Raw genomic sequence first — 25,674 nt, 5'->3', positions numbered from 1 at the left:
ATATAAATAATTGTGATTACAGGTTTGTTTTAAATCATTATAAATGTATAATAAATACAAAAAAATAATAATTACCTTATGAACACAACAAGTATTCATGTAGTTTGTGATGTTTACAGCCAGTAGGAGGCGCCATTACATCATAAACACATACAGCTTTAAAAATCATAATTTACGACTTTAACATAACAGCAGCAAATTTATAAAGCCCAATCATTAATGTAATCATAATTTAAAAAATGATTACAATACATTAACCATTATAATATTGACATGCATGTGTATACCCTTAAAATACGATTTATTTTAAAGACAAATGAGAAACAGAGCAGTGACCATAGAGCATGTAATTATGTATTGTCCTAAATACCATCAAGCCAGACAAAGATTGATCTCACAACTTAGTGAGAGCCAGATGACATTAAATTTACAGCTTTTATTGCAAAGAGGATCAGAGAACATTTGCTTTCAATTTTTGTTTCCTTTCTTGAAGATAACTGGGTTATTAAAAAGGATTTAAGTAAGTGTGGGTTGACCTCTTGATCCACACTCCAGTCCAGATGGTGGCGGTAATGCTCCAAAAAGCTGGTTGCAATCCGCCATTCAAAATCATAAGAAGAAGAAGAAGAATAACTGCGCAGTGTCTTCTCTCTCCAGTACAGCAGGAGGCGCTGCAGCTCTTTAGTCCGCCGATAAACCCACTAAAGAAAGAAAGAAAAAAAGAAAGAACTCGCGTGTGATGTGTTTGTGTATCATCAGTGTTTTTCTCTTTTGAGTGTTTTATTGATTGTTTAAACAGAGTCTTGTCTCTGTGTATTTTAGTGTTGATGATGGTTGTGATGTGCTGTAAATCAGTAGGAACTGATCTGTCCATGCTGGATATTGATGATTTCATCACAGAAATCTCTCAGCTGAAGAAAGAGGTGGCGTTACTGGAGACAAAGCTGAGGTTAAGAGGAGATGAAGGACTGAAGAGAGAGGTTTGTACAGCTTAAACATCCTTTACCTGTTTGACAACATCAAATAATTTCTAATCTTACTCTGTGTGTGTTTGTTGTGAATCTTCCACACAGGATCTCAGTCTGTCTTTACTCTGTTATACTGAGTCAAAGTCCACAGACGCTCAGGACACAACAGTGTGTGACAGTAATGAGGGCTTACATGAGGATCAAACCTCCACAGAGTCTCTGGATTCTGTCTGTAACGCTGGAGAACAGCAGCAGATCCTGCAGACCAAACTCAAGATGTGTTCAGTCAAACTTATCGACTGCACGAACCTCATGATGAAGATCAAAACAGAACCCACAGAAATGAAAACTGAACCCACAGAAATGAAGACTGAAGATCATGATGATGAAAATGAGGGTTGTGGTGGTGATGATTTTATTCCTACAGGTATGTTTTTTGTGTTGTCTTTTCACTGAACACTCTCAGAAATATAAGTACACAAGAACCCTTTCAAAAACTACACTTTTCTACCCAAAGAGTGCATAATAGTAGACTGTAAAAAAGATGGATGACGCGACACTTCCCTCCATTGTAATGAGTTGAAGGCAAAAATGTCCGACCATGGCCGCTTTCATTTTACATAAAAACATCAGTTTGGAGCCAAGACATGCGCAGAAGGAATCGTCCGTGGAGCCAGAAGCGGAGCCACGGTATCAAAGTTCCGCTCAAATGCTCGCGCGCCCAATTCAGCTACGCCAATCATAACGACACGCCTGTTTCTATATTATCAAATTACTGCTAAAATGAAACCTATCGCAAAAATGGAAAATTAAAACAACTACCTTAAAGGACCAAAGCCATCTTTCGGAAAATTTTAGTGTAAATATTTTTTTATTTAGAGCCAAATTCGATTCGTTTGCATGGAGAGGGCGGGGTTTATGACCTGTACTGCAGCCAGCCACCAGGGGGCGATCAAAAAACCCAGCGGTTTCACTTTTTAAGATGTATTAGGCACATATTAGTTCTTTAAAGGTACATATTTGTACCTAAATGGTTCACATTAGGACCTTTTTTAAAGGGTACTGCCCCAGTGACAGCTTTTGTACCTTTATTTTTGACAGTGAATGTAATGTTTACTGTCTTGGAATTTTCTATTTGTTTTTACTGTGATTTTAGAAGTGAAAATAAGTCCTAAGTTTAACTAACACTGTAGATCTTTTGTTCTTGCAGTGTGTATATAGTGGGTTAGGCATTAAACCTCTTAACTTTAATATAACTATTGTTTATATTTATTGTCAAACAGCTCAAATGTCAAGCTATGCCTAATGGACATAAGAGTAAATTATTAAACCCAAAGGTTTTTAGGCAGCTGAACACACCAAGTTGTACTAAAACGAGTCACCAATTTAAAGGAACATTATGTAGGATTGTGGCCAAAACTGGTACTGCAATCACACAACTGATGGCCAATACACAACATGACAACATAAACATCAGTTGAGGGCTGCAACTCCACTTTTTGTATTCATTTTTTATTCAAATGACAATATCCTGGCCAGACCACTGTTGTCAGTGATATAAGTATTTGAAATGAAAATGATTTCTTAATGTCTAGTGAGGGCCATTTTATGATTAATTGATATAAATTTCGTACATACTGTTCCTTTAAATACGACTTGAGTAAAAGTCTTAACGTAACCCATTTTAAAAGTACTTAAGTATTTTACTCATACTGAATATTGGCTCAAATATACACTAGTTCTCAACAAAAAGAGATATTGTAGGTCAGTAAAAAACAAGAACGTTTATTTATGAGGTTTTACTTCCTAATATAGAAAAGAAATTAAACACCTCAATATTTCGACATGGCAGAACAAACGCAGATTAAACATAGTCATAGTCTTTTGACTAAAATTTAATTTATTTTTATTCATATTTTAGTCATCTGAATTGATTTAGTTTTAGTCAACTAAAAACCATGAGATTTTAGTCGAAGACATCTACTAAAGCAATAAGCCCCAAGAAGCAGTGGGTTACCAGTGCATTTTATAACGGCTAAGGGGCGTTGTTAGGCACGACGCGAAGCGGAGTGCCTAAAACCCCCTTAGCCGTTATAAAATGCACTGGTAACCCACTGCTTCGCGGGGCTTATTGCGTTTATAAAACGGTTGCTTCAAATTATGTATAGCAGGATTTCATATAATAAAACACAGCAAATAAGTTGTAATTATATTAGTACAGATATTAGTCTTCCGCCAAACAAAGTAGTTCCTCAGACTCAAGTGTGTCTGCAACAGAGCGGTTCCCAAGCAAAACAGACGGAGCAAAGACACAATGAAAATATGATTCATTAAGACTGTGGTGTTTATTTTCATAAATTAACATTCATCTAATTTATACATTAACATTTATACCGTGCAACTGTTGACGTGTGGATCAAATATGCTTGGAAGCATGCTTAACACTTTCCCTGCCAGCGTTTTTTAAAAGAGTTGCCACCCAGCTTTAGTTTAACATTAATGCCTTCCAGAAAAATGTTCTTCTTTAGATATATAAACATACAATATATCAAATGAAAGAACAGACCCTCTGCTTTCAAACAACAAAATAAAAACGTTTCACCCTACCTTCAATTGTTCTTTTATCCTCTCAAATTTTGAGCAAAATGTTGGGATAATTCCATTTCTGTGAATGACTTTTGTTAGAGATCCGATTCAGATCGCTGATCAAAAAATACACTTGAGTTTTAAAGTGTTGAGTGAAAGCATCAGTGTTTATGTTGTTGTGTAAGATCGCCACCCAGTGGATAATATACGGTACAACTACTCCTCACGGAAGCTCAACAATATTTATTGACACTTATCTGGATATCGCCATTAATTGTTCTATTGTTGAGGATTATAATTAATACAATATAATATAATTAGCCCTCCCAATAAATCAAAATTGACAACAAAATCCGACATTTTGACAGTTATTTTCTACAGTACACAACAACAGTGGCGCAGTGATACAAGCTATGTAATACGGTTTGAGCCGTGGGTTTACCGGTGAGTTTTTTCACAGCTGAGAACGCGTTTCAACCAATCAGAATGAAGAACCAGAACTGGCCGTTTTATAAATTAAATTAAATTTAAACCCTTTTCATTTTAGTCTAGTCAGGCTGTTTAAGATCTATAGGAACGTTGATGTAATGCAGTCCAATGCAATTTTAGCAATACATTAACAGGCGTCATATCAAACGTTTTTTTTCCAAGGTGTATTGATGATACATATCAATATAATTGAGTATGAATCTCAACAATGGTGTTAAATAAAATTGTAAAATGTTCATTATTTATCCATGCAGCAGTGCATGCTGGAAGTCATGGATGAGAATTGTAATTTGGTAAAACCCAGAATTTTTTTATTTAATTGTCACCATTGTTGTTCAAGTCAATGGTCAAGAGTTGAACTAAAACAAACACTGATCACAATAATGGTGACTTTAAATGGAACAAAACATCAACATCTAAGCCTAATAAGTGAATTGTGTTTTCTACAGTAATAGTTTTACCAAACATATTCTGTATTCAGGAGAGAGTATCAGCGTGTACGCACTTTTCTTAGTGACGCATGACAAAAATGTGGAGGACGGGAGCATCTAAGGATGGATGCACATTTTGCGGACTTGAAGGAGCAGACCCCGTAACTTTACATTTAAGAACTGAAAGATCTAAGACATGTTCTAAAATAACTGAAAATGTTTGTTTAAAAAATGATGGAGATGATGATGGACATCTCGTACAGCTTGGGGATGAGTAAATCATGGGTTTAATATAATTTTTGTCAGAACAATCCCTTTAAAGAACATTTTCTGGAAGGCATTAAACTTTTGTGAAAAATCATAAAAAATGCTGCCGCTGACGGGAAACTTAAAAAAAAACCTGGCAGGGAAAGAGTTAACATTTATCAAAACTACTTAAATGTCCTCAAATAACTAAGAGCTGGTCCTTGATTGATCTAAACCCAGTCTCAGATATCCGCTACGCTTAGATGGTGAAACAGATGTAAATTCTACTTCTAGACAAGTCTTATGACCAGGTGTACGTCTAGTTTATGCAACCCACCCCTATAACTGGTACAGAAACTGAATTTACCCTCCTGATGTAAGATGTTTTTATTATTGTGTTCCTTCCAGATGAGAGGAATGATTCATGTTCTGAAAAAGAAATAACGTCCTCAACATCAAAAGAGAGAAAACACACAGAACAGAAACTCTTCACCTGCAGAACATCTGAGATCAACTTTACTACCTTACAAGAGAAGAAGCATCGTTCAGAAGATCACAGAGAGAAGAAGAAGAAGAAGAAGTTTGACTGTCAGCAGTGTGGAAAGAAATTTGACTTCTTATCTCAGCTACAAGTTCACATGAGGACACACAGTGTTGAAAAGTCTTTCCACTGCAGTGAATGTGGCAAATATTTCAGCAGTAAACAAAATCTTGATGCTCATCAAAGAATTCACACTGGAGAGAAACCTTATCACTGTAGTGTTTGTGGAAAGAGTTTCAGTCGACATGATGGTTTAGTGTTACACCAGAAAACTCATACAGGTGAAAAACCTTACAAATGCTCTCGGTGTGAGAGGACGTTTAATAAGTCAAGCAACTTAAAAGACCATGAGAGAATTCATACTGGAGAGAAACCTTATGTCTGTAGTATTTGTGGAAAGAGTTTTAAACATCATAACTGTTTAGTTATACACCAGAGAACTCATACAGGTGAGAAACCTTACAAATGCTCTCAGTGTGACAAGAGGTTTAATCAGTCAGGCAACTTAAAAGCCCATGAAAGAATTCATACAGGTGAAAAACCTTACAAATGCTCTTGGTGTGAGAGGACGTTTACCAAGTCAAGCAACTTAAATGCCCATGAGAGACTTCATACTGGTGTGAAACCTCATCTCTGTAGTTTTTGTGGGAAGAGTTTCAGTCGACATTACTGTTTAGTGTTACACCAGAGAATTCATACAGGTGAAAAACCTTACAAATGTTCTCAGTGTGAGAAGACGTTTACTAAGTCAAACACCTTAAAAGCCCATAAGAGTGTTCATACTGGAGAGAAACCTTACAAATGCTCTCAGTGTGAGAAGACATTTCCTAGGTTAAGTCACTTAAAAATCCATCAAAGAATTCACACTGGAGAGAAACCTTATCACTGTAGTGTTTGCGGGAGGAGTTTCAGTCGACATGATGGTTTAACAGCACACCAGAGAACTCATACAGGTGAAAGACCTTACAAATGCTCCCGGTGTGAGAAGACTTTTACTCGTTTACGTTCCTTAAAATCCCATGAGAAATCCCATGAGGGTGGTAAGAGCTTTTGTGGTAAGAGCTTCTCTGATCCATTTCATGTCAGAGTTCATACTGGAGAGAAACCTCATCACTCTAGTGTTTGTGAGAAGAGTTTAAAAGCCGGGTGCACGATTTCTGAAAGTCAATGTTGACATTTGAAATCACCTAAACAAATACCCCAATAGAATCTGGACCTTTTTTTGATAGACCCGCCCCACACATATGCAACCCAGGCAACGATATCGGTTAGTAGACACGCTAAAAGCAGCTTGGCTACAAGTGTGTTTTGGTACTCGGAACACTGTTTGACCCCCTTTTGCCTTCAGAACTGCCTTAATTCTACATGGCATTGATTCAACAAGGTGCTGAAAGCATTCTTTAGAAATATTGATAGGATAGCATCTTGCAGTTGATGGAGATTTGTGGGATGCACATCCAGGGCGCGAAGCCCCCGTTCCACCACATCCCAAAGATGCTCTATTGGGTTGAGATCTGGTGACTGTGGGGGCCATTTTAGTACAGTGAACTCATTGTCATGTTCAAGAAACCAATTTGAAATGATTCAAGCTTTCTGACATGGTGCATTATCCTGTTGGAAGTAGCAATCAGAGAATGGATACATGGTGGTCATAAAGGGCTGGACATGGTCAGAAACAATGCTCAGGTAGGCCGTGGCATTTAAACGATGCCCAATTGACACTAAGGGGCCTAAAGTGTGCCAAGAAAACATCCCCCACACCATAACAACACCACCACCAGCCTGCACAGTGCTAACAAGGCATGATGGATCATTGTTTTTATTCTGTTTACACCAAATTCTGACTCTACCATCTGAATGTCTCAACAGAAATCGAGACTCATCACACAAGACAATTTATAATTTTTTTCAGTCTTCAGCTGTCCAATTTTGATGAGCTTGTGCAAATTGTAGCCTCTTTTTCCTATTTGTAGTGGAGATGAGTGGTACTCGGTGGGGTCTTCTGCTGTTGTTGCCCATCCGCCTCAAGGTTGTGCGTGTTGTGGCTTCACAAATGCTTTGCTGCATGCCTCGGTTGTAACGAGTGGTTATTTCAGTCAAAGTTGCTCTTCTATCAGCTTAAATAAGTCGGCACATTCTCCGTTCTTGTCTGTACTTGTGTTCTTGTGGACTTGTGAAACGTTATCAGTCGCGGCCCAAAACTGTTCCAATTCAAAGTTTGCATCAAACCCAAGTTCACATAAAATCCCCGGATGTGTTCTTGATCCGCCCATTTTATCGAGGATGCATCAGAGGGGAAAAACCTTATGATTTCATATGATTACAACTGATTGATTATGAACTTTATTTATGCTTTTGTTTGAATTAGCTTTTGTATTATGATGCTCTTACCTTTGCTAATAAAATGTTATTTTGGAATTATTCTGCATAACTCCGAATTATTGACTACAAGTACATCTGATGTATTCTTTGTTACAGCAAATCTATGACCAGGATTAAAGGAGCATTTCACCCATAGAAACATTCATCTTTATTGAAAGTGGATCATATTTGTAGTCGAAATGTAACATACATTTCAAACTTGGTGCCTATTTGACCGAGAAAAATGGTGTTTGTATTCTCACCCCCTCAACAAAGATATTTGACTTCCTGCTTTCAATGATGATTTTTACATCATTGAAAGAAGGAAGTGCAACACTGAAATCTGTATTTCTCCTGTCTCAGCGGCAACTGAGAAAATGATGCACGACCATTCAAAAACATGACTGGGCTTCTAACTATACAAAGCTTAATGCAAATAGGCGAAGTGTCCCTTTAAGTTGGTGTATCATCTGCTTTTGGTTCATTTTTATGGTCTGACAAACCTCTTGATCAAAAGGGTTAAGTATTGGGATATCAACTGCCTTTAATTATTTGGTCTGACGACTCTCAACTAGTTGCATGGTTGTGGCAGAGAGCCTGCAGTGGCTGATGCAATGACTCTTAGTGTGACATTGAGAACCAATTGAACGAGTCAATATAATAATGAGTTATTCACTAGTTTACCTGCGCATTCAGTCGAATAATGGTAAAATAAAACTTGGCTTACTGTCCTCAGAAAGATGCATGTTTCATTGTCCAGCAGGACTTAGCACATGCACATAATGCAAAAAGCTACCAGTACCCGGTTTAAGAACCGTGGTATCCCTGTTCTTTATTGGCCACCAAACTCACCTGACCTTAATCCCATAGATTTAATATATATCATTAATATATGAGTGTGCGAAATGAATGAATATAATATACAGGTTTCACTTTTTGAATGGAATTGGTTTAATAAATCAACTTTTTGATGATATTCTGATTCTATGAGCAGCACCTGTAAAGTTAGTTATGATTAAATATATTGAACTTGTGATATATTTCTTGAGTGTACACAAAGTGAAAGTGATGTATTTGCCAATGTATGGTAACTCATACAGTAAAGAGTGAACACACACCTGGAGCAGTTTTAGTGAGTATAAATCTATATGAGAAGATCAATTATCTAAGCTTGATAAACAATACAGATTATATTAGAATAACAAGTCTTACAACATTAAATATTTAAGTCACCAACAACATCCCACATATAAAACCAGAAGTCATGAAGTGTTAAAGTCAACAACCACAGACACTAAAAACTATCAAATTAATCATTCTTGTATTATTTAGCCTAATTCAACATTTATTTGTAAAATATGTACAAAATGTTTAAGTTTACTTCAGTTAAAAAATTTAAGGTCAGCAGTAAAATATCACAATGTGTGTGATTTATGTGATGACTTTATAAACATAATAACATCCACAGAGCTCTTCTGAAGTAAATATCTGTGCTTGAATATTAATATCTGTCTGTCATTTGTTCATCTGATGACAGAAACACTGCAGATATAACAGTCAGATGATTTTCTACTTCAAATATGAAACAGACATGAAAACATTGAGATATCTCACATCATGTTTATTTGTATAATGATAATACAGTTTTTTTATATCAGTCTGTGTAACTCCATGTGTTTCTTTAAACACGACTGCATTCAATATCAGCGGCGTCAATTAACAATATCAATTATAACACAATCAATACAGTCAACAAAAACAACAACTTAATTAACTTTATCACCAAACAACCTCAAACTGTTTTATAAACAAAATCTCAAATTAAATCCCTGATTCAGAGTTTTTAAGAGGATTTTACTGGTAAGATCACCAGAGGAGAAATATTACAGTCAACACTGAACCATGGATAAACTCTTTCAGTAAATGTGTGTGTGAAAGTGTGTATGTGTGTGTTAGTGAGAGGATCAGAGAATGACAGTTTTCCTCTCTCATAATCCAACTCAACTCTGATTCTCTCCAGTTTCACTTTCACTGAGAGATGACTCTCTGTTTCTGGTGTAATGAATGCAGAGTATTTACCAGAGTAATACTTCACATACCAGACTCCACTCCTGGTTGATATGTCATTCTTTTTCTCTGCAGATTCTGTCATCACACCCAAACCCCAGCGTGTGTTGTCTCCAACCTGAACATCCCAGCAGTGAATCCCTGAGTTAAAGCTCTCTGAACCCAAAACACATACAGATAAATTAAATCTCTCTGGATTATCAGGTAGCAGCGCTGCATCTTTACTGCGTCTCACACTGGTCAGATCATCAGACAGAAGGAGACGACGGTCAGCAGTGTTTGGGTCCAAAGTCACTGGAACTGAGAGAGAGAGAGAGAGAGAGAGAGAGAGAGAGAGAGAGAGAGAGAGAGAGAGAGAGAGAGACACACACACACTCAAGAGATAAATGTTGATGATGAGAGTAAATCTGAAGTCAGTGTTGTATTTTGAACTCACTGTATTCAACTTTCTCCTTCATCTTGTGTATGACAGTAAACTTCAGGTTGCTGAGATGTTTTGCTACATTGATCATCATTCCTGAGATGTCTTCTGGATCTGACGTTCTACACTGAACTCTGGAAGAACATTCAGGAGTCTGAGATTCTGCTGTGAGTTTAGATTCACAATCACTGAGAGAAACAGCAAACACAATACAAACCTCTCCATTGTGCTCTTAAAGTCCTGTTAAAAACACACACATGCAGATTATTCATTACATTTCACTTGAATGTTTGAAAATGACAATCATAGATTTGTAGAATGAAGATTGAAGTTCTTTCTTCTCACCTGTAGGAATGAAACATCTTCAGCTGTCATCTGCTTCTCTATGACTCTGATTGTGTGTGAAAGAGATGAAATCTCACTGCTCATCTTCTCAATCTTCTCCTTCATCATCTGACTCTTCTGCTCCTCTTCCTCTCTCAGTGCTGTTATTCTGACTGATTCTTCATCATGTAGAAGTTGGTGAAGTTTCTCAAACTCTTCATGAATCTGCTTCTCTGTGCGTTCAGCCTGAATCTGATACATTTCACACAGAAACATATAATGACTGAATCAGATCTGGATCAATACATACATTTACAAAATACTTGTGTTGTACAACATTGATTCACATTATGTTTCATTCAAACCTTTATATGTTCTGCAGTTTCATCCAAATTCTGTTTATTCTTCTCAAATATTCTCAGTTTCTCCTGTAAGGGTTTTAATGCAGTTTTGAGTTTCTCCTGAAAGAAATCAACATTATTGTTATTTATTTGTCATTGTGAAGATGTCTATCAGTTCTTGATGTTATTAATGTGATGAAATGTTTTGAATATTATTGATCAGACCTTATTATCAATGACAGCTTCATCGACAGGACAGAATTTGTGGTTGTTGTGAGTTCTGGAGTCTCGACACACCAAACACACCGGCTGTTGATCATCCAGACAGAAGAGTTTGAGTTTCTCATTGTGAAGATGACAAACTGATGAAGATCTCTGACTTCTCTCCTGTAAGAAAGTCTCACACAGATTCTTCAAAGCTAAATTTATTGGAGGTTCATCCTTTGAAGATCTTCTTCTGCAAACTGGACATTCTTGAAATCCTTTACTTTCCCAGAATCTCTGAATACAGTCTTTACAGATACTGTGACTACAAGACAGCAGAACAGGATTTGTAAAAATATCACAGCACACAGGACAAGAGAAATCCTCCTCAGAAAAAGATTTAGACGTCATTTATAAGCTTCACATCAAAATCTTTCAAAGTTTCATTTTCAGTTTAGTACATTTATAAATCAAACAAATCGCAGATAAACATTAACAACATCAAAAGACTGCAGAATAACATAAACGCTCCCTAATAGGCCTATTTCACAATATGGCGGCCGAGACCGGATGTAGGTAAAACGCATTTCCGGTGAAAGCTATTCCGGTGAAAGCCTTTCCACAACAATGGCGGAGACTAAAAGTAGTCAGTCTTTTAGCGTGCCTTTGTGTTTAAATTCAAAGAAAAAACAACAATACTTGTCATTTCACAGCTTTCCGAGCGATGAAAATGCAAAAAAGCGTTGAATTTGGGCTATTCGAAGAGATGAGGGAGCATCATTTACAGTGAGGAGGGACAGCAATTTTGTGTGTGTTATGCACTTCACGGAGAATGAAGTCCGCGTCCACCCCGAGTCTGTTCGTAAATACCTTACTCCCCAGGCTGTGGATTAACTGATGATTTATTAAATGTGTTTGAAAGATGAGTTGTTGTCTTATTTTATTATATTTTACCATTATATTTTAATGGCAGCTGGAACAGTCTTGATGCCTAGCGTACTAAAATGTGCTGTCTGATAAAGCAATGCAACCAGATGGTTGCACAAACTTCTTCCAGCAGCACATGAGCATGTCTATGCTGTCAGTGCAGGTGGGGTGATGGTTTCAAGTGTCATCTGAAGAACGTGATAGAAAAACCTTCATGTATTTTACATATTTATTTGTTTTGCTGTTCATTTAAGAAGTACACTGAACTATTTGCTCCCAACAGTACAATGTGTATTTGTAGCTACATTTTAGATTTATAATTCTACTTGTACAATATTAAAATTTCTAGTCCAATTCCATGTAAAGATTTGCATTGACCCAGTCTAGTCAAAGTTTGCTGCCATCTACTGGGGAAAAACACTTAAAATAACATATTTCATACTAACATACAATGACATCATTCTAATTTATTTATTTACTTATTTTGTGTGTACATTTTATATTACCAACTTTTTAATATAATTTTAAATGCCCTAAACAATGTACAAGCGTTACAATGACCATTATAATGTAAAAGCTATGTTATGTTAATGGTAACTTAACTGTTGGTGCTGCTGTTATTACAAAACTATTTAGCTTCTTTTAATACATACATTGATATAAGTAATACATTGGAAACAATCTGTTTATCAGAAAACATACCATTCATTATTACATCCAGTAACTTATTATTTACCTCAAGCTGATGTGGTTCCTCTCACTTTCGTAACGACCTATAACACCTGGCCCTAATAACAATTTTCCCTGAAATAATGTTTGTGACTGAACACACACAAATACACAGTTAACAAGTTTTTTAAATTATTTTTTATTAAGAACACTTTTAAATCATCCATAAAACAACATTGATCGTTCTGCCATGATAACTGCCTAGCATAACACCTACCTTGATAATCAAAAATAAATTGCTCAAAAACATTTTTACCCTTCATCTAATTTTGATCTTCTTACCTCTCCCTGAAAACTATCAACAAAACGGACAACATCTGCTTTTCTTACTTTAGGTAAATTATTTAATGTCTGAGAAAAAACGAGCTGTTGGCGGTCCATTATGATTATGATAATGAATGAATGAATGAGATCCTAGCCGGCGACGGCGCGACCGGAAATGCGTTTTACCTACATCCGGTCTCGGCCGCCATATTGTGAAATAGGCCTATCCCTAATCAAAACAACTTCTTCTTTTGTTTAATGGCGGCTGGCAAACCAACTTCTGGTGCACTACCGCCACCTACTGAACTGGAATGACGAGCACAGATATGCAAGAAACAAAATGATCGCATATAGTCGTATTTCTTTAATAAATGTTATAAGTACTCTATACTTCCCTCAATGTTCTAAATTATCTTCCTAAAGGCGTTGTACATTATAAGTTTCTATGCTCAATTGTTTAAACCAAACCTAGAGCCATTAAAAAAAAATCAAAATCTTGCTCCTGATTGGTTGATTCGCTGGAGTGGCTGCTACCTGATTGGTCCATATTCTTAAATTCCGCATCCACACTGAACGTCTCTATTCAACACTTATCGGCTGTTTCTCAAGCCGAAGGCTGCATCGTTCGTAGGTCGCATTTCCAGGCTGCCGCTGCATACGTCATAAAGACGGTCTTATTTCAGAATATTAACAATTATAAAGTTTACTATTACACTAAGTTAGTCGTAAATTGTTGTAATATGCTTTTGACGTGCGAAACTGCGAATGAAATGCTCAGATAACTAAAATAAATCAGGCTTGATGACGTATGCAGGCTGTGTCCTTCAGAGGATGCGGACTTCCGTTTGAGAAACGGCCTGCCATCATGTACAAACAACATGGCACCAAAATATAAATATATAATTAAACACATTTACATTGTAATGTAAGGAACAGGCGCATACATCAAGCAAAGCAGAATAAATCTGATATAAAAGTATGAACAAAACAAATTTCGAGTGCTAGGGCTTTTGATTTTTATAATGGAGAAATATTTAATGCCATTTTAGTTTTGCACAATTTTAAGGGCTTATAAGTATAAAAAACTAAATCATTATGAAATGCACAAAATAAAGGCTTTACTTATATGTATTTTGATTTGTGCGTGTAACATTTCCCAGTAAGTATTGTCCAACTATTTATCAATATTATTGTTCACAATCAGTCATATATATCGTCATGTAAAGACAGTTTTTTAATATGAGGCATTTCTGGGCGAAGCCGAGAGATTATTACTTTCAGAGCTTTAAATATAAAACACAGAAATGTTGACCTTTGTGATGTTTACAGCCAGTAGGAGGTGACATTGCATCAACACATACAGTTTTAATAATCAACTCTTTAGCATAACAGCAGCACATTTATAAAGCCCAATAATGAATATAAGCGTAATAAAAAATATCACAACACATTAATCATTATAATATTGACATGCATGTTTATACACTTAAAATACGATGTATTTCAAAGACAAATGAGAAACAGAGCAGTGTCTTCTCTCTCCAGTACAGCAGGAGGCGCTGCCCGCCATTAAACCCACTAAAGAAAGAAAGAGCTCGCGAGTGATGTGTTTGTGTATCATCAGTGTTTTTATCTCTTTAGTGTTTTATTGAGTGTAAACAGAGTCTTGTTTCTGTGTATTTTAGTGTTGATGATGGATGAGATGTGCTGTAAATCAGTAGGAACTGATCTGTCCATGCTGGATATTGATGATTTCATCACAGAAATCTCTCAGCTGAAGAAAGAGGTGGCGTTACTGGAGACAAAGCTGAGATTAAGAGGAGATGAAGGACTGAAGAGAGAGGTTTGTACAGCTTAAACATCATTTACCTGTTTGACAACATCAAATCTTTTATTATTACTCTCTTATTATTATTTGTGTGTGTGTGTGTGTGTGTGTGTGCGTGTGTGCGTGCGTGCGTGCGTGCGTGCGTGCGTGCGTGCGTGCGTGCGTGCGTGCGCGTGTCTGTGTGTGTGTGTGTGTGTGGTTTGTTGTGAATCTTCCACACAGGACTCTGAGCTCAGTCTGTCTTTACTCTGTTATACTGAGTCAAAGTCCACAGACGCTCAGGACACAACAGTGTGTGACAGTAATGAGGGCTTAAAGGAGGATCAAACCTCCACAGAGTCTCTGGAATCTGTCTGTAACGCTGGAGAACAGCAGCAGATCGACTACACGAACCTCACGATGAAGATCGAAACTGAACCCACCGAAATAAAAACTGAACCCACAGAAATGAAAACTGAACCCACGGAAATGAAAACTGAACCCACGGAAATAATAACTGAAGCCACAAAAGAGGAAGATCATGATGATGATGATGAAAATGAGGGCTGTGGTGATGATTTTATTCCTTCAGGTATGTTTCTTTGTGTTGTATTTTCACTGAACACTCTCAGAAATAAAGGTACACAAGTTGTCACTGGGACAGAACCCTTTCAAAAACTACACTTTTTTACCCAAAGAGTTCATATTAGTACTTCAAAGGTACATATTGGTTAGGGGTGGGACAAAAAAATTGATTCTTAGATGAATCACGATTCGGACGTGGGCCGATTGTGAATCGATTCACAAATGTCAAGAATTGATTCTTAAGGGCGATTTATAGTCGTGCGTAGGTTCTACGCCGTAGCTACGTAGCCTGTGCGTAGCTCTGCGTAGCCTGACGCGCACCTCACAAAAAATTTAACAGCACGTCAGATCTACGCGGACCGCCAGCGCTGTGATTGGTCTACCAGAACCCCTCCCGTCAGGTAAAAAACTGTGTCATAGGTATTTCCGTTTGTGACGGTGAAAACAGAGATGAGCCAAGTTGAGGAGTGATTTAACTCAAACTGCATCAAAAGTCACTGTTTATTTACTTCCATCATTGCTGGTCTTCTCAAATTATACACAACAAATTGCTGTTTCTTCTTCGTTTGTGGGTTAACTTGCTTAGCTTCTTCTTCTTCTTCTTTCACGTTTGTGCTGCTACTGTGGTTACACGCATGGATACTGCCTACCAGCGGTCGCGCGTGTGTTTGCACGTTGACGCGGACGACAACGCAAAAGTATAAATGAAAACCAACGCGGAACCTACGCCGTCGCTGCTACGCCGTAGGACCTACGCACGACTATAACGAGCCCTTTATATGTTATTTTACAAAATAATAACGTGACGTTATCAGAAACAAAAGGCGGAACTCAAGTGGGGGAGCGGTGATGCACACGGACAACTTAAGAGAGCGCGCACTGCACGAGCACCAAGCGAAGCTTACAAGAGCAGAAGAGAAAGAACACTTTAAATGCTTGTAGGACTATACTGCATATATCTCTATTCTTTTTGAGGAGTTTTTAAAAAAATCATTGAGTACATGTCGAGTACTCCTTAAAATAGCGGAGATACGGTTTAGTAAAACAAACTAGAAAATTACAACAGTATCAGAAGCATTCAAATCAGCGCTACGCTGCCTCTCTCCCTCTCTCGTTTGCTCGTATAAATACAGTAATACTGCCAATCACTGTGTAAAATGATGTTGATTAGACGCTTAAAGTTAGTCAGTTAATGGAAGTTAATTCCGGTTAACATATAGAATTAATATGTCACGTTTAATTACTATTTTTACTGGTTTTAATGTCTTACAACAGAAACAGGACATATATGTATATAAGAATTACATTATTTATCTCTTAGTTGCAAGTACAGTATATGACAGTTCAGAGACTAGTAGCAAAAGCGCAAACATTAACCTGGCTTTGAGAGCAAATGTGACGTAAAGACATCACAGATATGCAAATTAGTACGTCAAGAATCGATTCTGAATCGAATCGGGACCCTAAGAATCGATTCTGAGTCAATTCATGAGGGTCCAAGCGATTCCCACCCCTAATATTGGTAGTTCAAATATACATATTTGTACCTAAATGGTACATATTTGTACCTTTTTTATAAGGTACTGCTCCAGTGACAGCTTTGGTACCTGTATTTTTGACAGGGAAGGTAATGTTCACTGCCTTGGAATTTTCCATTTGTTGTTACTGTGATTTAAAAGTGAAAAAAGTCCTAAAATTAACTAACACTGTAGATATTTTTTCTTGCAGTGTATATAGTGGGTTAAGCATTAAACCTCTTAACTTTAATATAACTATTGTTTATATTTATTGTCAAACAGCTCAAATGTCAAGCTATGCCTAATGGACATAAGAGTAAATTATTAAACCCAAAGGTTTTTAGGCAGTTGAACACACCAGGCGGTACTCTTAAAAATGAGAGCTTGAGGACTCTTTGTATGCGCTGATGTGCTTGGGTTGCTATACAAAGATCTCTAGTATTACTGCCTTATAAGTATCTGATTTTGCAGATAATAGGCTTGTTTGAGATGCAACTTGCCTTGCCTAAAATTTAGATGAGAGCAGGCGGCTGCAGTGAGAGGAGGAGAGAATAAAGAGCTTTTAAAGAGTAACTAAACCCTAAACCAATTTTTTTAGTTAATGATCCGTAAGAATGATGGTTTATTAGTGCTGTTCATTGATTTTAGTAAGTTTTTTTGACATTTGGATATAAAGTGTTTCAATACCACAATATATGGTTTAAAAATGTCTTGAGTGCTGCCCTCTTCAGGTTGAACGGTGGCTACTGCAGTTGAATTTTCCTATTGGATGTTGGGTCCAAAAAATAACTTGACATGAGCAGGTTCAAGCTCACCACGCCCTTGTTACGATCTCACCACAAACTTGGTACGAGCTTTGTTCTTCCCCTTTATCTCCGTTGGGATCTGCCCACTTTTCTTGCACTTTTCAAATATTGCCAGTGGGTAGAGTCAGGCTCTGACCAGGGGTTTAGTTACGCTTTAAGTCGGACACCAATCTCGCAGTCCAGTCGACCACACACAGCAGCAGGGTTAAAAGATTGTGTTTGTGTGTTTTATCGTGGATGAAATAGATGCCATTGAAATACCAATAAATGCATTTACATGAAGATGTTTATTAGGAGAATCAACAAAGGTGAACTGTTCATTACTGTAAAAGGCTACTCAGTACATTTACATTTAACATATGCTTTTGTCCAAAGCGACTTACAATTGAGGTAAACAATAGAACCAATTATAGCAACACAAGAACAGCAATACATAAGTGCACCGGAAATAGTCTCATCAAGTCCAACACAGTATAGACGACGGCTGGTTAGTAATTTTTTTTTAAGTGTACAGCTAAAGAGAAAGAAAAAATAGAGAAAGATAGTAAGTCCTATATTAGGAAGTGAGGTAATGGCGAAAGAGATGGGTTTTTAGCCGATTCTTAAAGACAGCTACAGAGTCAGCAGATCATGTCACGACCGGGAGATCATTCCACAGTTGTGGAACAGCTCCTCAGAAGGTATTTGCTAGTGCAGTGGTTCTCAACTCCAGTCCTCGGGACCCACTGCTCTGCACATTTTGGATGTCTCTCATATCTGAAACACTCAGTTCAGTTCATGGAATCTATCATAACGAGCTGATGATCTGAATCAGGTGTGTTATATAAGGGGAGACATCCAAAATGTGCAGAGCAGTGGGTCCCGAGGACTGGAGTTGAGAACCACTGTGCTAGTGTGTTTTCCCATTTTGAGATGGCACCACAAGCCGTCGCTCTGTGGCAGAGCGCAGGGATCGAGAGGGTACATAAGGCTGTATTAGTAAGTGAAGGTAAGGGGGTGGTGACCCAGTGGTGGCTTTAAAGGCCAGGAGCAGAGCTTTAAATTTAATGCGAGCTGCTATAGGAAGCCAGTGTTACTTGACAAAGAGAGGAGTGACGTGCGCCTCTTTGGCGCATTGAAGACCACAATTGCCACTGCGTGTTGAATCATCTGTAGGGGTTTGGTTGTGCAGACTGGAAGCTCAGCCAGTAGCGCATTGCAGTAGTCCAGCCTGGACAGGACAAGACCTTGGCTATGACCTGGGTAGCGCGCTCATTTAGGAAAGGTCAAATTTTCCTAATATTGTAGAGGATGAATCTACAAGTGCGCGCAGTGCTGGCAACATGCTCTGTGAAGCTAAGCTGATCATCAATGACCACTCCCAGGTTTTTGGCCATCATGGAAGGCGTGATGGTTGAAGAACCTAGCTGAATAGAAAGGTTTTGCTGAATCTTTGTTTCAAATGATATGACAAGCAGTTCTGTCTTCGCAAGGTTAAGCTGGAGATGGTGATCCTTCATCCAGAGTGAGATGTCTCTCAGGCATGCCGAGAAGTGGGCAGAAACTGTTGGATCCTCAGGGTGGAACAACAAGTGGAGTTGAGTGTCGTCTGCATAGCAGTGGTACGAAAAGCCATGTTTTTGAATGACAGAGCCCAAGGATGTCATGTATATTGAAAAGAGCAGTGGTCCAAGCACAGAGCCTTGAGGCACCCTGGTATCGAGACGTTGGGGTATGCAGACGTCACCTCTCCAGGATACCCGAAATGACCTGCCTGAGAGGTACGACTTGAACCATAGAAGCGCTGTGTCAGAGACACCCATAGCCATGAGGGTCGACAGGAAGATGCGGTGATTGACCATGTCAAAAGCCACAGATAGATCCAGTAAGATCAGCACAGACGATTTGGAGGCTGCCCTTGCCTGCCTAAGCGCTTTAATGACTGAGAGCAGCGCAGTCTCAGTGGAGTGACCCCTTTTGAAACCAGACTGATTGCTATCCAGGAGGTTATTTTGTGTGAAGAAAGAGGAGAGCTGGTCGAACACCACACATTCAAGAGTCTTGGTGATGAAGGGAAGAAGAGAAACGGGTTTCTAGCATAGCAGGATTGAGTGTGGGTTTCTTTAGCAGCGGGGTTATCCAAGCCTCTTTAGATGCTACTGGGAAGCTGACAGTGGAAAGGGATGAAGTGATAATATGGGTGAGAGCAGGGATAACTGACAGCGAGAGATGGCCTGAAGGAGAAGGGTGGGTATGGGATCTAGCAGGCAAGTAGTCGGGTGGTTAAAAGCAAAGACCTTGGAAACATCTGTTTCAGATAGGAGAGAGAAGGAGGGGAGGGAGCATGTCTCAGAGGTTTGAGCATGCACAAGAAGTGACGGCTCGGAGAACTGACTGCTGATAGTTTTCGTTTTCTTCACAAAGAAGGAAGCAAAATCATCAGCAGTGTAGTTGGATAAAGGTGGGGGCAGGGGGACAAAGAAGAGTAGAGAAGGTCTTGAAGAGAGTGTGACAGTCAGGTGAGTTGTTAAATCTTTGAATGGTAGTATAAGGTCTTAGCAGAGGAGATATCCGTGGAGAAGGAGGCAAGAAGAGACTGATAGAGACAGAGGTCAGAAGGATCTTTTGATCTGTGCCACTTCCTCTCTGCAGCCCTGAGTGTGGGGCAATGCTCATGGAGAACCTCAGAGAGCCAAGGGGCAGGTGGTGTGGCCTGGGCCGGTGCCAGAGGGCATAATGTGTCTAAGTAGGAGGTAAGAGTGGAACAAAGTGTGTCGGTGGCGTTGTCAGTATCTAACAGAGAGAGCTGGTTGGGAGGAGGGAGCGTGGAAGTGACCACAAAGTATAAGCGGGAGGGAGAGGGCGTGCACAGGTTGTGCCGGAATGTGACCAATGGGGGATCGTGTGCAGTGACTGGGGGAGTTAGGTTAAGCTCAAGAGTAATGTGGAAGTGATCAGATATGTGTTGTGGGATGATCTGGGTGTGGTAAGTGGAACAGCAGCGTGTGTAGATAAGATCTAAAAGATTACCAGACCTGTAGGTTGGATGAAGTAGAGACTTGCTTGAGTATAAGTAACCCTTGCATAAGTTACCATTATGGTAAACAGTGTTTGTTTTAGTTGGACTGTTGATCCTTGACATTTTGTTGCTAGTATTTTCCTGGTTCATTAACTTTGCATGTATAAACAGTTTGATTTGTTTGATCACATTCACCGAAACCGACACTGCTCCGATAGAACAACATAAATTAGACGGTTTAAGAAAAAACCTGTGCTTCTACCTCCGCCTGTCATTTGTTATGTAAAAATCCATCACTTTCGGTTCATCTGGTCCAATCAGTGCAGGGCTGTGTAAAATCTGCCTGTCAATCACAGTTCCTGCACACACCACAGATGTACCCTCTTCCCTCGAGAGTGTTACAATATCACATGCATCTGACTGAAGTTAACAGATGTATTGGATTGAACGCAGCGTGATGGCGGAGAAAACATTCACTAACAAACTTCTGATTCCTTGGTTAACAACCAGAGCTAGGAAAACAACCAAGAAAACAAAGATAGAAATCGACCGTGCCCATAATAAAGCTAGGATCAATATCGAACCGGCATTTGAAAGTTGGAGAGGTTTATGAGATTCTAAAGGGTTCAAGCTGGATGCAGAGCTTGCCACATTTATTTTCAAAAGGTAATTGTGCTTTATCAACCATTGATTGTATTTCTGAGTGTAATCTAAGTATGCTTGCACACGCAATGACGAGGACGAGCTCGAAGGGAGGTTGCTCGTGCTAGTGTGGGAGGGGCATGAAAATTGTAAACATCCAAATCATCTCAATTCTCCAGAGTTGCCGACTGTAGCTTTAATAGTACAATTCTGTGGTGGATGGTACGTGGTTCTAATGGTAAAGATCATCTAATTAATTAAATAACTCATCAAAGTTTATTTTTCTTTATGTGAGATCCAGCACTCTCTCAGCAGTTGGTCATTAAAGGAATATTCCACTTTCATAAAAAAGTCCTGATAATTTACTCACCCATGTCATCTTAAATGTTGATGTCTTTTTTTGTTCAGTCGAGAAGTATAACATAAATGACATTCTATCAGAAACTAACCAAAACAATCATACTAAATTACCAGCTGCTTTTTGCCATAACAAATGTGATTTTAACACAAAAAACTAGTATGCAAGTATAAGTCAAAGGTCAAGAGTCCAACAAAAACAAACAATGATCACCATAATGAAACAAAACATCAACATCATTTCTCTATCATTTAAATGAAAAATGATTCTTAAAATATTCTTAAAATTTTGTAAACTAATATAACTAGCTTCCAGTAGTGCCGCTATCTTGACCTTCTCTGTATTCAGGAGAGAGTATCAGCGTAGTGTACGCACTTTTCTTGGTGACGTATGACAAATGTGTAGGGGGGCATAGAGCAGCGAACCCTCCACAAAATGTGTTCATGCTCATCTTGAATGCAGACACACTTAGATGGTGGCGTTACCAGAAGCTAGTTATTTTCATTGATAAAGTTTTGAATATAGATATGCACACCACATGATTACTCTCAGAAGGCTATTTTCATCCCCATGAAGCCATTGGGATTACTTTTGTAAAGGATGGATCCACATTTTTTGGACCTGTAAATTTACATTGAACAACAGAAAGATCTAAGACATATTCTAAAATAACTGAAAATGTGTTTGTCTAAAAAAAAGTGAACATATGCATCTCGGATGGCTTGGGGATGAGTAAATCATGGGTTTAATATAATTTTTAGCCGAACTATCCCCTTAAAGGCATTAAACTTTTGTGAAAAACATAAAAAATGCTTCTGCTGAGTGGCAACTTTTTTTAAAAGGCATAGGAGTTAACATTTGTCAAAACAAATTAAATGTCCTCAAATAACTAAGGGCTGGTCCTTGATTAATCTAAACCCAGTCTCAGACGTTTGCTACACTTAGATGGTAAAACAGATGTAAATTTTACATCTAGACTAGTCTTATGACCAGGCGTATGACCAGGGGCCTCATTTATAAACGTTGCGTACGCACAAAAGAAGGCGTACGCCACTCTCTACGCAATAGTTGTTATTTATAAAAAGCAAACTTGACGGGAAAATGTGCTGTCCGTCACGCAAGCTCTGACCCAGGCGTACGCACAAAAACGGGTGAAATGAGAAATGGCGACACCGACGGCAGATGGAAGAAACATGTGAAAGTGAAAGTAAAAATGACAACAGTACCTCTCATAAATAACATGAAGACTTCTGTTGTGTCGAAGTCTGTTGCCACTATGGTCCCCCTATTTTTCCCTTCAGTGTAGTGTCCCCATGGCGCCCTCATCACGTTATAGGTTTTATTATTTATATATTTAAAGTTTTAATGGCTACTGAGATGTATATGTGTGCATTTCTGTAATGTATCTGTATTGTTCTTAATGGTAAGTCAATTATTTTTACAGTATGAATCATATTATATGTATAATATTTATTTAATTATGTATGCAAACATTACATTTTTAAAACGACCAGTAAAGGAAAAAAAAGAAAAAGACAGGCTATATTTTCAAAAAGAAATACCCTAATAGAAAACTGTCAAATGTATGAAATATTTAATAAATTGTATTATAAAATACATGATATTATGCCTTTTTACTAACCAATTCAAATCTTTAATCTTTCTAAATGTAACGTGATGAAAACGCCATAAAAGCACTACACTAAAGGGAAACATAGGGGGAACTGAGTTCGACACAACACTTGACAAAGCAAGTCTTACAATTAACAGCCTACACGAACACCCGTTTGATCGATCAGCAGTGAAACAAAAAAATAAAGAAATCGAAAATTACAACAGAAATTCAAATGAACACATATTTGCTAAAAGAAAAGTGAAATATGTTCTGCAATAATATTGGCATGTTGTGCAATTCATCCTCATAAAGAATATAGTTAACAGAACGAAATAATGTACAAAACTGATATTCTCGTCAATGTGTCCGTCTGGCGGAGCAGATATAGATGCAATTACATAGACAGATAGATAGATAATTAAGGAGATATATAGTTAGATAGATAGATAAATAAATAGATAGATGTATTAATTGTCCACTGGGGAAAGTTGTTTTCATAGTAAACCATATCTTCATAATCTACGGAATTATGGTATTCATGCATATGCCTTTAGTGTGTTTTATTTTTGATAAAACAATGTATGGCGTATGTCTCAACCATTCAGGAAGCAACAAGAAATTACATTTGCGCTGAACAATGTCCCATTTCCACGTCGATTATTACCGACATCTGTAGCTTGTCAGATGCAATTAAATGAATGGAAATAAAATGCCCCATCACAATGCGTAATGCCCACACTGTGCCCTCCAAACAACGTTTTTCTCCTCTTTTCCCCCTCGCCAACGATAACTTCTACTTCACATTGAGTGAATTTACGTTTTTTTTCATTTCCTCTATGTGTTTGCCATGATTTCGCAATCAATGCATATTAACTTGTGGGCGTTTCACGGACTATTTATGGGCAACTATGGGCGTGTCATGAAGCCGCAAAAGCTGAGCTACATTTAGAATTGATTGTGATTTATTAAGGAAAGAATGCGTAGGATGTGCGTGCGCACGGTTTTATAAATCCGAATATTTCTGTGCGTACGCCCGTCCTATGTTTCATCCGTACGCCACTTCTGACGCAAATCCTACGCAAAGTTTTATAAATGAGGCCCCAGGTGTATGTCTAGCTTATGCAACTCACCCCTATAACTGGTACAGAAACTGAATTTACTCTCCTGATGTAAGATGTTTCTATTATTGTGTTCCTTACAGATGAGAGGAATGATTCATGTTCTGAAGGAGAAATAACGTCATCAACATCAAAAGAGAGCAAACACACAGAACAGAAACTCTTCACCTGCAGAACATCTGAGATCAACTTTACTACCTTACAAGAGGAGAAACTTCATTCAGAAGGTCACAGAGAGAAGAAAAAGAAGTTTGACTGTCAGCAATGTGGGAAGAATTTTGACTTCTTATCTCAGCTACAAATTCACATGAAGAGACACAGTGGTGAAAAGTCTTTCCACTGCAGTGAATGTGGCAAATATTTCAGCAGCAAACACAATCTTGATGCTCATCAAAGAATTCACACTGGAGAGAAACCTTATCACTGTAGTGTTTGTGAAAAGAGTTTCAGTCGATATGATAGTTTAGTGTCACACCAGAAAACTCATACAGGTGAAAAACCTTACAAATGCTCTCAGTGTGAGAGGACATTTACTAAGTCAGGCAACTTAAAAGCCCATGAGAGAATTCATACTGGAGAGAAACCTTATGTCTGTACTGTTTGTGGAAAGAGTTTTAATCAACATAACCGTTTAGTTATACACCAGAGAACTCATACAGGTGAGAAACCTTACAAATGCTCTCAGTGTGACAAGAGGTTTAATCAGTCAGGCAACTTACAAGCCCATGAGCGAGTTCACAAGGGAGAGAAACCTTATCTCTGTAATGTTTGTGGTAAGAATTTTACACAACAATACAGTTTAGTGACACACCAGAGAATTCATACAGGTGAAAAACCTTACAAATGCTCTCGGTGTGGGAAGATGTTTGCTTTATTAAGTACCCTAAAAACCCACGAGAGAGTTCACACTGGAGAGAAACCTTATGTCTGCTTGATCTGTGGTAAGAGCTTCTTAAGTTTCCCTTCTTTCAGCTATCATCACAGACTTCACACTGGAGAAAAACCTTACAAATGCTCTTATTGTGAGAAGACGTTTACTCAGTCAGGCAACTTAAAAGCCCATGAAAGAATTCATACTGGAGAGAAACCTTATCATTGTAGTGTTTGTGGGAAGAGTTTCAATCGACATGATCGTTTAGTAACTCACCGGAGAATTCATATCTTGTGACTACAACTGATTGATTATAAACTTTATTTATGCTTTGTGTTTTGAATTGGCTTTCGTATTATGATGCTCTTACCTTGCTAATAAATTGTCATTTTGGATTTATTCTGCATAACTCTGAATTATTGACTACAAGTACATTTGATTTATTCTTTGTTACCGCA

At 38.1% G+C, this 25,674-nt stretch overlaps 3 protein-coding genes across 16 annotated transcripts in view; 2 read left to right on the top strand and 1 right to left on the bottom strand.

Moving 5' to 3' along the window:
• LOC129423364 (uncharacterized) overlaps nucleotides 1–7,877 on the top strand; it is an 81,238-nt gene extending 73,361 nt beyond the window's left edge. For 3 of the 12 annotated variants that reach the window (XM_073871582.1, XM_073871581.1, XM_073871580.1), the window contains 3 exons: nucleotides 823–980; nucleotides 1,074–1,395; nucleotides 5,129–7,833. In XM_073871582.1, the coding sequence (XP_073727683.1) occupies nucleotides 823–980; nucleotides 1,074–1,395; nucleotides 5,129–6,435 (1,787 nt within the window). In that variant the 3' untranslated portion in view covers nucleotides 6,436–7,833. Of the gene's footprint in view, nucleotides 1–822; nucleotides 981–1,073; nucleotides 1,396–5,128 lie in introns of all 12 variants that reach the window. The other 9 variants (XM_073871592.1, XM_073871593.1, XM_073871590.1 and 6 more) reach the window with 8 other exon arrangements.
• Nucleotides 7,878–9,222: 1,345 nt separating this feature from the next.
• Nucleotides 9,223–11,531, bottom strand: LOC129424532 (E3 ubiquitin-protein ligase TRIM39). Of its 2 annotated transcripts, none has more exons than XM_055181241.2 (6): nucleotides 11,001–11,531; nucleotides 10,800–10,895; nucleotides 10,456–10,686; nucleotides 10,328–10,350; nucleotides 10,126–10,244; nucleotides 9,223–9,989 (listed from the first exon to the last, which is right to left on the bottom strand). In XM_055181241.2, exons 1-6 carry the CDS (start codon nucleotides 11,388–11,390, stop codon nucleotides 9,466–9,468), a joined length of 1,383 nt encoding a protein of 460 aa, XP_055037216.2. In that variant the 5' UTR covers nucleotides 11,391–11,531; the 3' UTR covers nucleotides 9,223–9,465. The 2 variants fall into 2 exon arrangements, with proteins under 2 accessions (XP_055037216.2, XP_073727714.1); XM_073871613.1 differs by having other exon boundaries at nucleotides 9,223–9,845.
• Nucleotides 11,032–25,615, top strand: LOC141349157 (uncharacterized). Of its 2 annotated transcripts, XM_073871608.1 has the most exons (4): nucleotides 11,032–11,164; nucleotides 14,585–14,742; nucleotides 14,950–15,298; nucleotides 24,429–25,615. In XM_073871608.1, the coding sequence occupies exons 2-4, from the start codon at nucleotides 14,590–14,592 to the stop codon at nucleotides 25,511–25,513; spliced, it is 1,587 nt and encodes a 528-aa protein (XP_073727709.1). In that variant the 5' UTR covers nucleotides 11,032–11,164; nucleotides 14,585–14,589; the 3' UTR covers nucleotides 25,514–25,615. The 2 variants fall into 2 exon arrangements, with proteins under 2 accessions (XP_073727709.1, XP_073727708.1); XM_073871607.1 differs by lacking the exon at nucleotides 11,032–11,164 and having other exon boundaries at nucleotides 14,464–14,742.
• Nucleotides 25,616–25,674: the final 59 nt, after the last annotated feature.

This window comes from Misgurnus anguillicaudatus, chromosome 9 (genome assembly GCF_027580225.2).
Source record: "Misgurnus anguillicaudatus chromosome 9, ASM2758022v2, whole genome shotgun sequence".
Taxonomy (NCBI): Eukaryota; Metazoa; Chordata; class Actinopteri; order Cypriniformes; family Cobitidae; genus Misgurnus; species Misgurnus anguillicaudatus.
Note: the sequence above shows the minus strand (reverse complement) of the source record. Positions and strands in the feature narration are given on the sequence as shown.

What these genes read in the sequence shown, in the direction of transcription:
- LOC129424532 (XM_055181241.2), bottom strand. Translation starts at nt 11,390, where the DNA reads ATGACGTCTAAATCTTTTTCTGAGGAGGATTTCTCTTGTCCTGTGTGC. An exon ending in AAGCTGTCATTGATAATAAG is followed by an intron (nt 10,896 to 11,000) that starts GTCTGATCAATA and finishes GATTTCTTTCAG; the next exon opens with GAGAAACTCAAAACTGCATT. An exon ending in TTTAAGAGCACAATGGAGAG is followed by an intron (nt 10,245 to 10,327) that starts GTTTGTATTGTG and finishes ATGTTCTTCCAG; the next exon opens with AGTTCAGTGTAGAACGTCAG.
- LOC141349157 (XM_073871608.1), top strand. Translation starts at nt 14,590, where the DNA reads ATGATGGATGAGATGTGCTGTAAATCAGTAGGAACTGATCTGTCCATG. An exon ending in ATGAAGGACTGAAGAGAGAG is followed by an intron (nt 14,743 to 14,949) that starts GTTTGTACAGCT and finishes TCTTCCACACAG; the next exon opens with GACTCTGAGCTCAGTCTGTC. An exon ending in TGATGATTTTATTCCTTCAG is followed by an intron (nt 15,299 to 24,428) that starts GTATGTTTCTTT and finishes TGTTCCTTACAG; the next exon opens with ATGAGAGGAATGATTCATGT.